Below are 12671 nucleotides of genomic sequence, written 5' to 3'. Positions count from 1 at the left end.
AATAATATTAATAGCCAATAAATGTTTAAAATATGACTGCATGTTCATTATAACCTTTTGTTCAAAAGCATCCATCTTCATTTGAAAGAGTGCATCAGCATCATTCTGGGAGTCTAAAAACTCTTGATGAACAGTATAGTCAATATCATCAACTTTTTGCATTTCTGTTTTATGTCTTTCTTCCATATCTTGCTTTTCTTTCTTATATTCTTCATTTAATTTTGAAAGCTGGGCAAGGTATTCTTGACATAATTTATCTGTCCGCTGTTTCTCTATCTCTGATTAAACAAAAAAAAACTTAACACAATTTAAATTAGCAGCAATAAGAATATTTTTCTTCTTATAAAAGAAGAAAATACACTTCTTTTATAAGTACAGGAACTCACCAACTTATGTAAGGGTTGCATTCTGCAGAACGCTACATAAGTCGGATTTTACGTAAGTCAGGGATTTTCCCCAATGCTTCTGCAGCACTCGCAACTGTGCTCACTGAATTGATTGAATCAAAAAAGAAATGTTCAAAAAACATGTAAATAGAATTATTTATTGTATTTAATCAATTTTTATCTCATGCACAGAAAAAATTACAAAAGCTTGCAATTTAAAAAAATTTCAAAATTATAAAATTACAAAAAAAAGAGGACACGTGCATAAGATCAGTAAGTTTTACCTCTCGAGCATCATTGCCAGAATTGACATCTTCTGCTGATAAGTATTCCAGTGCAGAGGGGTCGGCCACTCTACCTTACGAAAGAACATATTAAGGGATGACTGGATGGTGGCTTTTTTCTTTTCATCGTAGATTTCTTTGTAGCAAGCATATCATTCACCCCTCTGTTAACTTTTAAGAATTGTTCCCTGTCAGGATCCATCTTCTCAAATCACGCCAATGCAATTTCACGAAATGCCATTGGCATCTCTCTGGTGACAAAGCGTCTCGGCTTCTCATTTGGTTCATCTTGAGCTTCATCAGCATTTTCTTCTTTCAATCACTGCCTGCAAGTCAATAAGTTCTTTGTTAGATAATTCCTTCTCTTCTTCCTCTATTAACTCCTCCACGTCTTTACCATCAACTTCCAACTGAAGTAGCTCTGCAACTTTTACAATCTTATCTGTAACCTCTTCGTATGATTTTCAAAGCCTTTTACGTGCTGTGGGCATATTTTCTTCCATGTGCCATTTAAGCAACTTTTAGTTATTTCTGCCCAGTCCTTATTAATGTTTAAGATGGCGTGGTAAATATTGTAAGATTTCCAAAAGTCTCTTAATGTAAAATTTTTCTCATCATCTACTGCAGACAATGCCTGAGCAAATGTTGTATGTAAATAGTATGCTTTTAAATTCAAAATAAAAACTGATCCATAGGTTGGATGAGTGAATTCGTGTTTGGCAGTAAAAATATGACTCTCACGTTCGAATTGAAATCATCTAGATGTGTAGGATGTCCAGGAGCATTATCTGGTAGAAGCAAAATCTTGAACGTCAAAGGAACGTCGTTGTCTTTACAATATTTTTCAACCTTGGGAATGAAGCAGCATTTAAACCAATCCTCAAAGAGAGATACTGTTATCCATACTCTCTGGTTTGATTGGAAATGCACGGGTAGGGTGGCTTTATCGATGCCCTTAAATACAAGAGGATTTCCAGAATGGTACACAAGCAGTGGTTTTAATCTGTAATCCATGGCTGCGTTAGCCCCAAGCAAGATCGTGGCCCTATCTTTTGATGCCTTGAAACGTGGAATTGTATTTTCCTCTTTGGCAATGTATGTTCGATCTGGCATTTTTTTCCAATACAGAGCAGTCTCGTCAATGTTAAAAATTTGCTCCATTGAATAGCCACCTTCATCAATAATTTTTTCCAACACATCACAAAATTTCTCTGCAGCTGCAGAATCGGCACTAGCAACTTCACCACATACTTTAACGTTGTGGAAAACAGCACGATGCTTGAACCTATTAAACCACCCGTTGCTTGCCACAAACTTCGGTTGGGGTTCACCGTATTTATCCTTAATATCTTTATAAATACCTGTTGCTTTTGCTTGAATGGTAATTAGACTCAGGGGCACTCGCTTCTGAATCTGATTTTCCATCCATATTATTAAAAACTATTCCATCTTCGATATAGCACCTGAACGCTGTTTTGTGATCACTGTTGATCTTAAGTGCGTTGATCCTTTGACATGTTCTTTTATATGCACGCTGTCCTTTAAAATAGTATTCACTGTTGAAGCAGCAAGATCTAATTCCTTTGCAATAGTGCTTTGTGCTTCTTAATCGTTTTCATCTTCATTTCTAAATCAATTTTGTTTCATTTCCCGGCACTGCCAGCACTTGCACTTTCCGTTGATCGCTTTCCCTTCATCACTGTAATACGTAAATAGGAATGAACAGAAGATTCTGAAAATTTGTTTTCGATAGGATTGAAGATTTCAGTGAAGAGGAACACATTTCACCATAATAGCCTAAAAACCCACACAATTGCAGTTATTGGTATTATCGCAAATGCAATAAGATCGAGTTTACTACCCGTTTATAATTAGATGCACTAACAGAAAAGCCCAATAAACTGGAGTGTGCAAATTGTTTTTATTTTAGGGTCGTGACCTCCAGAAACGTGCTTTAGAAAAATATCACAAAGGCATTCAAAATTGATTCTTATAACAGGAACATATGATAATGATGAAAGGGTAGTGCAATTTCCATTATAAATATGACCTTTTAGAGAGATAAATAGCTTAGTGATATAAAGAAATTTTCAACTTCCGACAAATTGAAACAAGTTGTCGGAAGTTGAAAATTACAAAAAAAAAAAAAAAAACTATGTGCTATTTGGTTCACATTACAATATTTTCACGACATCTCCATTTATTCCTACAGGATGCAAAATACATTTCTATGATTTTTTTAAAGTTTGCACAGGCCGGAAAAAACTTGCGTAAAATTGAATTTCCGTAAGTCGATTATTACGTAAGTCGGGGAGTTCCTGTAGTTTTTTTAATTCACATGCAATCAATTAAAATTATTAAACTAGTCTCCGTATAAATTTTTAAATTAAATTACATAATATTCATAATTATAACTCAGTACACAAAATACGTTAATACTATTCAATATATAAATTTAACACACAAAACACTAGTCTACTGCATTTATATTACAACAAGGGTTCTATTGACCATATTAAGGACTACTATTCACTTCAGCTTATCCTGTGCAAAAAAAAAAAAAAATCTTTTTTAAGATTGATCAGAATATTTTATACAAAATCTGAGTGCCAAAATTAAACAGATTGGTATATATAAAAAAAATACTTTCTCCATTCCTTTTGGTCGAAAGAAAAAAAAAAAAAAAAAAAGCAAAAATATTCTGGGATCCAGAGTTACCCAAACTCACTAAGCATGCATTAAGTGGGAGAGATTTATCTGTAAGAAATAATGTAAATAATTTTAACTGGTTGGCATGATCAGTGTTTCTGGCTGATTTAAGACAATTTCTCTATATAGCAATAATAAATATAACAGAAACATTTAAACTTTTAAATATAAATTTTAATAAAATATGTTCAAAATTTCTTTTTAAAAATAACTCACCTCTATAAATCTGCACATCTAAATTCTTATGAGGAAGATTTGAAAATAAAAAATAACAAAAGTAAAAAGGAGAAAGCTAAGAAATATGAAAAGCCATTAAAATTAGAAACCTTTCATCTCTCCCAAAGTGTGCACCAGTCAAATGTATCAAGTTTAAAAACCACTAAAAACAGCCATTAAAAATAAAATGAAGGTAAAGAAACAAAAGTAATTTAGAAACACAATGACAAGAAGCACACTAATCTTTTCATTAAGACCTTGGCTGCGATACAGTTAATATGTGCATGAGACGAAAGGATTTATATACCTGGAGTGATCACAGGAACAGGGAAGTTTGCTTCTGACTGGACACTTAGAAACTTGATTTTATCCAAACACCAGACATTTTAAAAATCGACTGAAGAGTCTGCTATTGCCAGACCCCTGGTTGTTTCTTTAAGAAGACTATGTTGTCTCTTTATTAGCAAGGTAGGTAGATAACTTTGTTACTCACTCACAGACTAAAATAAAAAGAAGAGATAATTTTGGGAACTACAGTACGACTTAGCAAACCCTCATGGCCAATACACTAAGTGAAAAATAGCAATATATGGTACTCAGCATCAGTCAAATCCCGTTGGAATAAATTAAAAACATATAGGAAAAATTATCACTGTTGGGATAACAGGTTTATAGAAATAATAATTCAAAATGTGTGTTTCAAAAGAAAACCCCAATTGATGGAAATACCTGCAAGACATTTTATGTTTGTATCAGGATAACAGGTATTTTCATGAATGGAGGTTTGTTCTTGTAGTCAAATAAATGAGTTAGGATCAAAGGTTGAAATGCACAATTTTTCAGGTGATAAATGACAATGGCATCTGGTCCATTTTATCCAAGACTTGGTATGATTACCTGTGTAATATTTAGCTTAAGTGAAGAATCTGAAGGAATAAATTCTAACATTGAAGTGACTCCTTGTTTAAAATTAAGTTCCTTGAAGCCACAGGCTTGATTTTGAGGATGATGTAGTTCTGTTTTGTGTTGAATAGGTGCCTATCACTGTGAAAACAAAAATTACGATAAAAAGGGAAAAAAATCCCCCCCCAACAATATTTTCCACCCTGGTGTCACCTCTGTTCACTGATTTGCCATCTAAACTTATGGTATGACTGTCTTAATTAATGAACATAAATTGTCTCCTAGAGTTGCTGGCGTAAGTGGCTCTGTTGAACTTAGATACCATTTCATCTGCCCCTGAATGGTACAGAAGAGAGTGGCCCTTTCTAAGTTGTCTGGTTCTGGTGGGGGGGGGGGAGGATTTTTCTAGTTGTGAATACATTTGCTGCCACCTAAATGCAAAAGAACTCGTTCAACGTTCCATAATTTTCAGAATATTGAATAATGGTTGAAATTAAAAGTTTGGAATTCATTGCTAAAAAGCAAACACTTACTTTTGTGATAAACTTTAAATAAGAACAAATCTTAAAATTTTATAAAAAGTTTATTCATATACATAAACTAACACAAACACAAGCAAAAAAAAAAATAAAAATAAAACTGTGTGCCTAGTCCATACTGCAGTGTTCTGTTCAGTGTGCCAATACTGAGTAGTTATAATTTTGTGTGCCTTTATGTTTACGGGAATCGTTCGTTGGCTGCTTAAAGAATGACCACTCACATGTATTACAGCACATCATTCCAGTGCCATTTTACGCTTATATGCATAAGAGTAGTGAACGTGTTAATGCAGTGCTTCTTGAGGTGGGTGTTTCTTTTTTGATGGAGGTCAAATTCCAGTTCATGGGGCCTATAATTGCATAGGATCCTTGAGACCAAACCTTTCATTACACCAGCCTTGACACTGGAAGATATGTTTGGAAAAGTAATGCAGAGTGGATCACTACATCTGGTGGTTTTCTGTAAACCCTTGTAGCAAAGTGCCACTCTTCACAAATATGTCAATATTTGGGCAGATGTTGTTCTCCTACAGCTTAAGGATCAAGCTAATTTTTTTTATTGTCAAGCTAATTGTTATTGATGAACATTGTTTATATAGGAATGGAAGATATCTAGAGTTTTCTTGGTGTGGCTCCAGGACAGAAAAATATCCACATACCTAGCTTATAGCATTGTATGCTCTGTTTAAATTGGTGGCCAGAGCCACCAATTTAAATCTAGTTAGCATCTGTTTGAGGGGGGGGAGGGGCTTACTTTCAGGGAAGCTGCACCATTCTCACTCATTCTCACAAAGACAACCACCACCCTCTCAGCATATCATTCCTATATCAAAATGACACAGAACAGATTTCAACCACTACAGAATTAAATCTTGAAATTTCCTAAAAATTTCAACTATGAAATCATGCATATTGCAGAAAAATACATTATTAAAAATAAGAAAGCAATGATAAAAAATATAGGCCCCTTGAGGTATTTATATATAAAATGCTTATATTCACCAAACATCAAAAAGTAAAAATAAATCTCAACTATAATTACATATTTAATTAAATCAGTTTTTTCTCAGTTTTGAAAATGATTATTGCACAATAATCATATTTTTAAAAAAGCTTACCAATAATGTCATCCAGAGCATAAAGATGACAACTGACAGTTCTTACATGTTGCACTTCAGCCTCCTCCAGCTCCTTTTCCAAGGAATTAATCATGTTATCCTTATGATCAATAATTTGTTCAAATACACACCTCATTGTATCCAAATCTTTTTTGAGTTCTTGAAGTTTGGTTTCCCTTAACATATTTCGCCACTGCTGTTTAATCTTTAATTCATTAAGGTGGGTCTTTTGACCTTCCTTGGATACTTGAAGCTGTAAAATTTTGACACATTCTTTAAATAGCTTATATATATTATCTTTATAACTTCATTGATAAATTAAAAAATAATAATATTACAGAGAAAAACAGCTTGCCTCACTATTTGGAGAAATTCAAAATAAAAACAGGGCTTATATATAGAATGTTAAAAACATTCTATATATAAGCCCTGACTTACACAGGTGCCTCCGTAGCCAGGTGGGCAGGAGCAGCAGTCATAGCACACGCTTCTTGATTAGATCGGGGTTCGAGCCTGTGACCACCAAATACGGAGGATGCGGAAAGGTCAGAGAATGACCACCACATATCCCCGGAGCAATATGGCCTTGGTTGCTAATGCTCCTAAAAACCAAATAACAATAATAATAATAACTGACTTACACATATGTCAGCATCCTAATAGCAACAGCAGGGCCATCTTTAATCATGTGCTACAGAGTCCTAAGCCCAGACTCTAAACTTTCAGAATCCCTAGCTTTGGCTTGGGCTCCTTAAAGCAGAGCATTGGGCCCAAGCTTTGACAAGCTAAGGCCCTAAGACTAGTTTGACAAGAAAATTCAAATTCTAACTGATAAATTATGATCAATAACATACATTTTTAGTTTTAAATATTTAACCATTGCAGAAATCCTAAAGCTTTTATATATATGATCCAATGAACTGGTATTTTCAGTAAAATCAAGACATTTGATCAAGTGTAGAAGTCAAAATGAGATTTGTTTATACGTCACTGAACACACATCTTTAAAATTCAGCACCTGTATGAGGATGATATTATGCTAATTATTTTGCATATGATATTATAAATCAATTGTGTGTAGGCATAATAAAATGTTAACAACATGTTTACAAACCGTGTGTATATAGAAGGCTGATCAACTTTTTTCTCTTTTACCGATTTATCCTTGGATTACACTAGTACAGGCAATTTTCTACTAACTGAAAGCTATGAGCACAGTTGTGTTCCAGACCTGATTGGTTTTACCAAAAACCACTGTCATATGATGATGCCAGGGTGGAAGAGTTAGTTCCCTTGGTTATTGGGCAACACTGTCTACTGTGATATTAAGCTCTCTGAGAAGCCCTTGGACATGGATACCAAAGGGACAGTTGGCAGTCTTACGAGTGTTATAGATAGTTTCCCATAGTGGCTCAAAAATGGAGGATGTCCACGTAAGGTTGTCTGGCAGAGATTTCAGTTTAAAGGTACAGTAGAGTGTCGATAATCCAAACTAATTGGGATTGGGGATAAGTCAGACTTCCGATTTGTTCGGATTTTCCTACTTATCAAAAATACAGTTCTGGAAACTAAAAAAAAAAAAAAAAAAATGGTTTAGTAAGTTTAGAAATAAAAACACTAAGTTGTATTTTTATTCATTGTTAAAAAAACAAATGGAACTTTCAGTCACAATAAAATAAATGTTGCACCATTCTCGAACTTCGTTTCTTTGCAACCAGATCTCTCACTCTTTTCAGCAAGATAACGGGTATCACAGTTGGTAGAATCACTGTTCCTCCCCACCCCGGAGGTGTAAAAGGCCTGAGTTCAAGTCCCATCAATGATGGGAGGAATTTTTATGGGCCTTTTTCACGTAGTTGAGTTAGCTGGTCTCAGGTGAGGGCAGCATGGTATTTCTCCCCGAAACTCGGGTTTTTCGTCTAGCAAAAAGAAATTTGACCACAGAACACACAATTTACAGACAGTATACATGGAGCAATATGGCATTAGTTGCTGATGCTCCCAGATCCCAACAACAAACAGCAAACAGCATCTTCGAGGGATAGATCATTAGCTGCTCGCATAGTTTTTTTTTTTTTTTTTTGCACCATCATCTGAATCATGTTTTGTTGCGAACTTTAAAATTTTTTACTTGTTTTTAATTTCTGTTATGGTTGACTTTCCAACCTCATAAAATCTTGCTAATGAAGACCCGCTTTCTCTCTTTGAAAGTTTGTTTAAAATCTCAATCTTCGATTTAATTGTTAAAAATATCTGCTTCCTTTAAAAATATGAAGAAGATCATAAGTTCAGTACGGTAAAATAAAACTCTGTAAATGTTCAGAATCTCTTCATTCCTATATCTAAACTTCATAATCATTTTACCCCATATCTCAACTGCGTGTATCCTGTTAGTTGCAAGTTCTGTGTGCCGTGTTCTTTGTTATTGATTGCCACTTATATTATTTTTATTTTTACTTTGTTATTGATTGCCACTTATATTATTTTTATTGTTTTATATTTTAAAACCCAAAAAAAAAAAAAAAGTGATTACAAAGTGTTATGTTTAGTTAGTATGCACGTATATTAATTAAGCTACATACGTAAGCATAAATTTCTTTTTATCTTGCTAACCTGTAGATAATATTCTTCCAATTTTCGCGTATCACTTAATTTTGTTAATTGGTAAGATAAAATAAAGGTATAAATTTGTGTTTATATCTTCATTTTTATAGTCTGTGGATAATATTCCTCTGATTTTTGCTTATCACAGTTGCCGTTTAATAGAATCAAAATTCAATTCGCAAACATGATCACAATAACCAGCACTTGCTGCAATTACTTTATGGCACCAGCATAAAAAAAAAATAATAAATGCTGGCTCATTCTGATTATTGACATTTCGAATTACTGACGTTCGGATTTACAATGCTCTACTGTATTATATTTTATTGACAATTGCTTTCATCGCATGGACATGGGCATTCACCTACTTCAACGTATAAATTCTGGACAGGGGATGCTCTAAAAGCTTAAGTAGCAATGCAGGTGGCTTAATGGTGAATGGGGCCAAGCCATCGTGGTACGCTGTTTCTTGCCAATGCATACACTTAGGACCAGGGACACGATATAGGTGGAGTAAGGTGCAATGGACTGCTCCCCAATTATTGGTTGAAATGGCTTGTAGGAAGTTCAATCCCCTTGTGCACTTTGTCTGCAGTTGACGGATATGTGATAGAAATGTCAATATATTATCAAATATTAGCATTAGCAGAGGCATATGATGCAAAAAAAGCAAGCTTATATAGCATCAGCCAAAAAAAAAAAAAAAAAAAACCCTACCCATTTCACCCATCCATTAACTCCAAATGTTTGTCTAGTTCAGCCTTAAATTTATTTAAGCTATCAACTTCCATAACGACAGGTGGAAGTCTTTTCCAGCAATCAACTACCAAACGGCTAGAGGCAAACTTCCACATGCATATTCTACAACTGTCTTTCCTCAATTTGAATTTATGCCCCATCAGGTTCTTAATCTGAGCAAGCAGATTAATCCAATCAGCAGCGAGCCTGCTCAAACCATTCAAGGCCTAATACACCTCAATCAGATCACCTTGCAAGTGCCTAGTTTCCAGATGCTTGCAGAACTTAAGCTGCTCTTGGTAAGAGTACCGCTTTGTTCCTCTCGCCAATCTTGTTGCCCTTCTCTGTACTCATTCTAGCAACTCTACATCCTTCCTAAAATGAGACCTCCAGACCTGTACACGGTACTCAAGGTGTGGTCTGACCATTGCCTTATACAAGGGGATAATCACCTCCTTGTCCCTGCTAGCAAAATTCCTATATATCATTGACAAAACTCCATGACCTGCTCTGGCAGCCCATCTGCACTGCTCAGAGAACTTCATATCTGACTACACAATTACCCCCTGGTCTTTTTTCCTTCTTCACTAGGGGCGGTTCGACCATATGCAACCTGGAGAGAAAGGAAGTGTTCATTTGATTTTTAATTATTGTTAATTATTACTGTAATGTAATAAGGTTTTCGATTTTTTAAAAATTGTTTCCGTTTTAATTCCTGTAGAGTATCATACTGAAGTGTTCTACGTATCATATTGAGGTAAACTTCTCTTATTCTTTTACAGACCACATATATACTAACCATTTACTCACCTTTCATGCAAAGTCTGTACCAAATAATATTGTAATAGGTGCATTATGTCCCTCTTAGCCGCAACTATCTTCTTAGAGTAGGTAGCCCTAACTCTTTGATAAGCGATTTTTAAACCATCAAGTTCGTTGGAGGAAAACAACCATCTCCCTCTTTGAAAGCGCTTTCTTGCACACTGTACCCAACATTGCAGTTCACTAAGTTCATTAGTCCACCATGGCACCCCCAGCTATTTAAATCTAGATATACAGTGAATGGAGTTACATGAAATTTTGTGAAGAACAATGCAACACAATGAATATTTTTATTAACAGGACCCACATATAGTATGTGCATCCTCTATTTCCAGTAATCATTTCAATAATAAAAGAATAAAAACACGAAATCATTTCCAACTTTGAAGTTTAATTAACCACAGGCCTCACTGTGCACCAGGCAGTGACACATCTTGCATTCAGTGAATATCTGGTAGTTTGTTGCCATTCACAACCAACATATTGGCAACTTGCCAATAGACATCTTTTATAGGTGAAACAAATCAAAGTCACTGTAAAGCGAGCAGTGCAGATTTCATTGTTGACCACGATGCGTGTGTGTAGCCACAATGTCGGTGTCTTTTTGTTATTCACCTGAATTCCCATTAAGTAACTAAATAATATCAGTGTTAAGTCAATACTGAACTCAATTCAACAATGTAATTATGTGATTACAGCTTAACTGTGAATTGAGCTTGAACTTGGTAAGTTGAAGTTATATTATGAGATGATGTGTAAGTAAAACACTATTTCCACGACACGATTTTGCGAAATTTGATTCAATCATGGCCTCCATGCTTCCCCATGAAATAAATCGAGTGACAGAGAATAAACTTCAGCAAATTAGTTTTTCACAATTATCTCTACAAGAAAAAAATGCAATTAAAAAAGAAGGCCACCCCACACCAAAGATTCAAATTTCTCAGCGGGGAATAAGTAATAATAAGAAATATATTCACAGTTTTAAAACTGAATGGTATCAAAGGAAAAGTTAACTTTGCGGTTGTGAAGTTAAAAATGCATTGTTTTGTTTTCCATATTTACTGTTCAGAGGTGACTTAACATGGACAAAAAGTGACTTTACAAACATAAACAGAATGAAAGAAAAAAACTCTAAAACATGAGAGTCTGAAGAAACATATTGATAATATGATTTCACTATCCCTTTTAGGAAGCATAAATATTAAAGAACAGCTTAGTGAAGCCTACGGACTTTCGATCTGCAAACATAACAGAAAAGTTACCAAGAATTGCGAGGTATTATCTAAAATAAAAGACTGCATTAAATTTTGTGGACAGTTTGAAATTCCTTTATGTGGACATGATGAAAAAGACAATTCTAAAAATCCAGGAGTATTCAGAGAATTAATAAATTTCACCTGTACATTAGATTCCAATTTTAAAGAACCATTTAGAAAGTAATGCAGCATTTAAAGGCATTTCAAAAACCATTCAGAATGATATTCTTGACTGTCTGCTGCAAATATGCTGGGATGAAATTAAAGAAGCTTCATTCGTAGCTGTCATGGCTGATGACACAACAGATGTTTCAAAACATATACAAATGGTAACTGTTCTGAGATATGAACTGAATGGAGACATTTTTGAGCATTTTTGGGGTTTTTTCACTCCAGAAAACCAAACAGCATTCGGAATATCGAAGTGCATTCTAGATCAGTTAGACATAATCCTCGAAAGAAATACTCAAAACTGGTTGTGCAGACATTTGATGGCGCAAATGTGATGAAAGGCAAGAAAGGGGGGGAGTTCAGGCTAAAATAAAATAAGTGTACAAAAATGTACATTTTATTCACTGCTATGCACACCAACTGAATCTGATGAGAAATGCAGCAAAAAAAAAAATAGTACCCAAGATTCAAGAATATTCTTTTCGAACCTCATGTCGATACAAACATTTTTCTCGAGATCACCACAGCGTCTCTCTGTTCTCAGAAAGCATATGGACAGCCGTGTTGCCCGACCTTCCCCTACAAGATGAAACTTCAATATAAGCACTGTAAACAGTGTTTATAAAAATTTTGAATCCTTAAAAAAGTACATGGAGGAACTACAAGCGACAGCAAACACAGATAAGATGATTTCAGAAGCAACTGGAATTTTGCACACCTTGAGTAATGAAAAATTTGAGTTCTGGTTAGAACTTTTCCATCAGATAATGCCTCGCGTGGAAGTTATTTATATTCAAATGCAATCTCGAGAAAGTGAGGCAGTTAAAATACATGAATATATAGGAAACTTTAAGAATGCCATTCTAAAAATCAGGAATTCAATGTACTGTGAAAATCCTTCAAAAACACTCATGATTGAAGC

The 12671-nt window shown here is 34.7% G+C and overlaps 1 protein-coding gene across 1 annotated transcript in view; it reads right to left on the bottom strand.

The window, feature by feature from the left end:
• LOC150091527 (dynein regulatory complex subunit 2-like) overlaps positions 1 to 12671 on the bottom strand; it is a 149629-nt gene that overhangs the window by 111107 nt on the left and 25851 nt on the right. Inside the window, exons 3-4 of the mRNA XM_090384347.1 lie at positions 6156 to 6408; positions 55 to 278 (exon numbers count right to left, since the gene is read on the bottom strand). Of these exons, the coding sequence (XP_090240473.1) occupies positions 55 to 278; positions 6156 to 6408 (477 nt within the window). The remainder of the gene's footprint in view (positions 1 to 54; positions 279 to 6155; positions 6409 to 12671) is intronic.

This window comes from Mastigoproctus giganteus, chromosome 1, assembly GCF_048544385.1.
Source record: "Mastigoproctus giganteus isolate SK-2022 chromosome 1, ASM4854438v1, whole genome shotgun sequence".
Taxonomy (NCBI): Eukaryota; Metazoa; Arthropoda; class Arachnida; order Uropygi; family Thelyphonidae; genus Mastigoproctus; species Mastigoproctus giganteus.
Note: the sequence above shows the minus strand (reverse complement) of the source record. Positions and strands in the feature narration are given on the sequence as shown.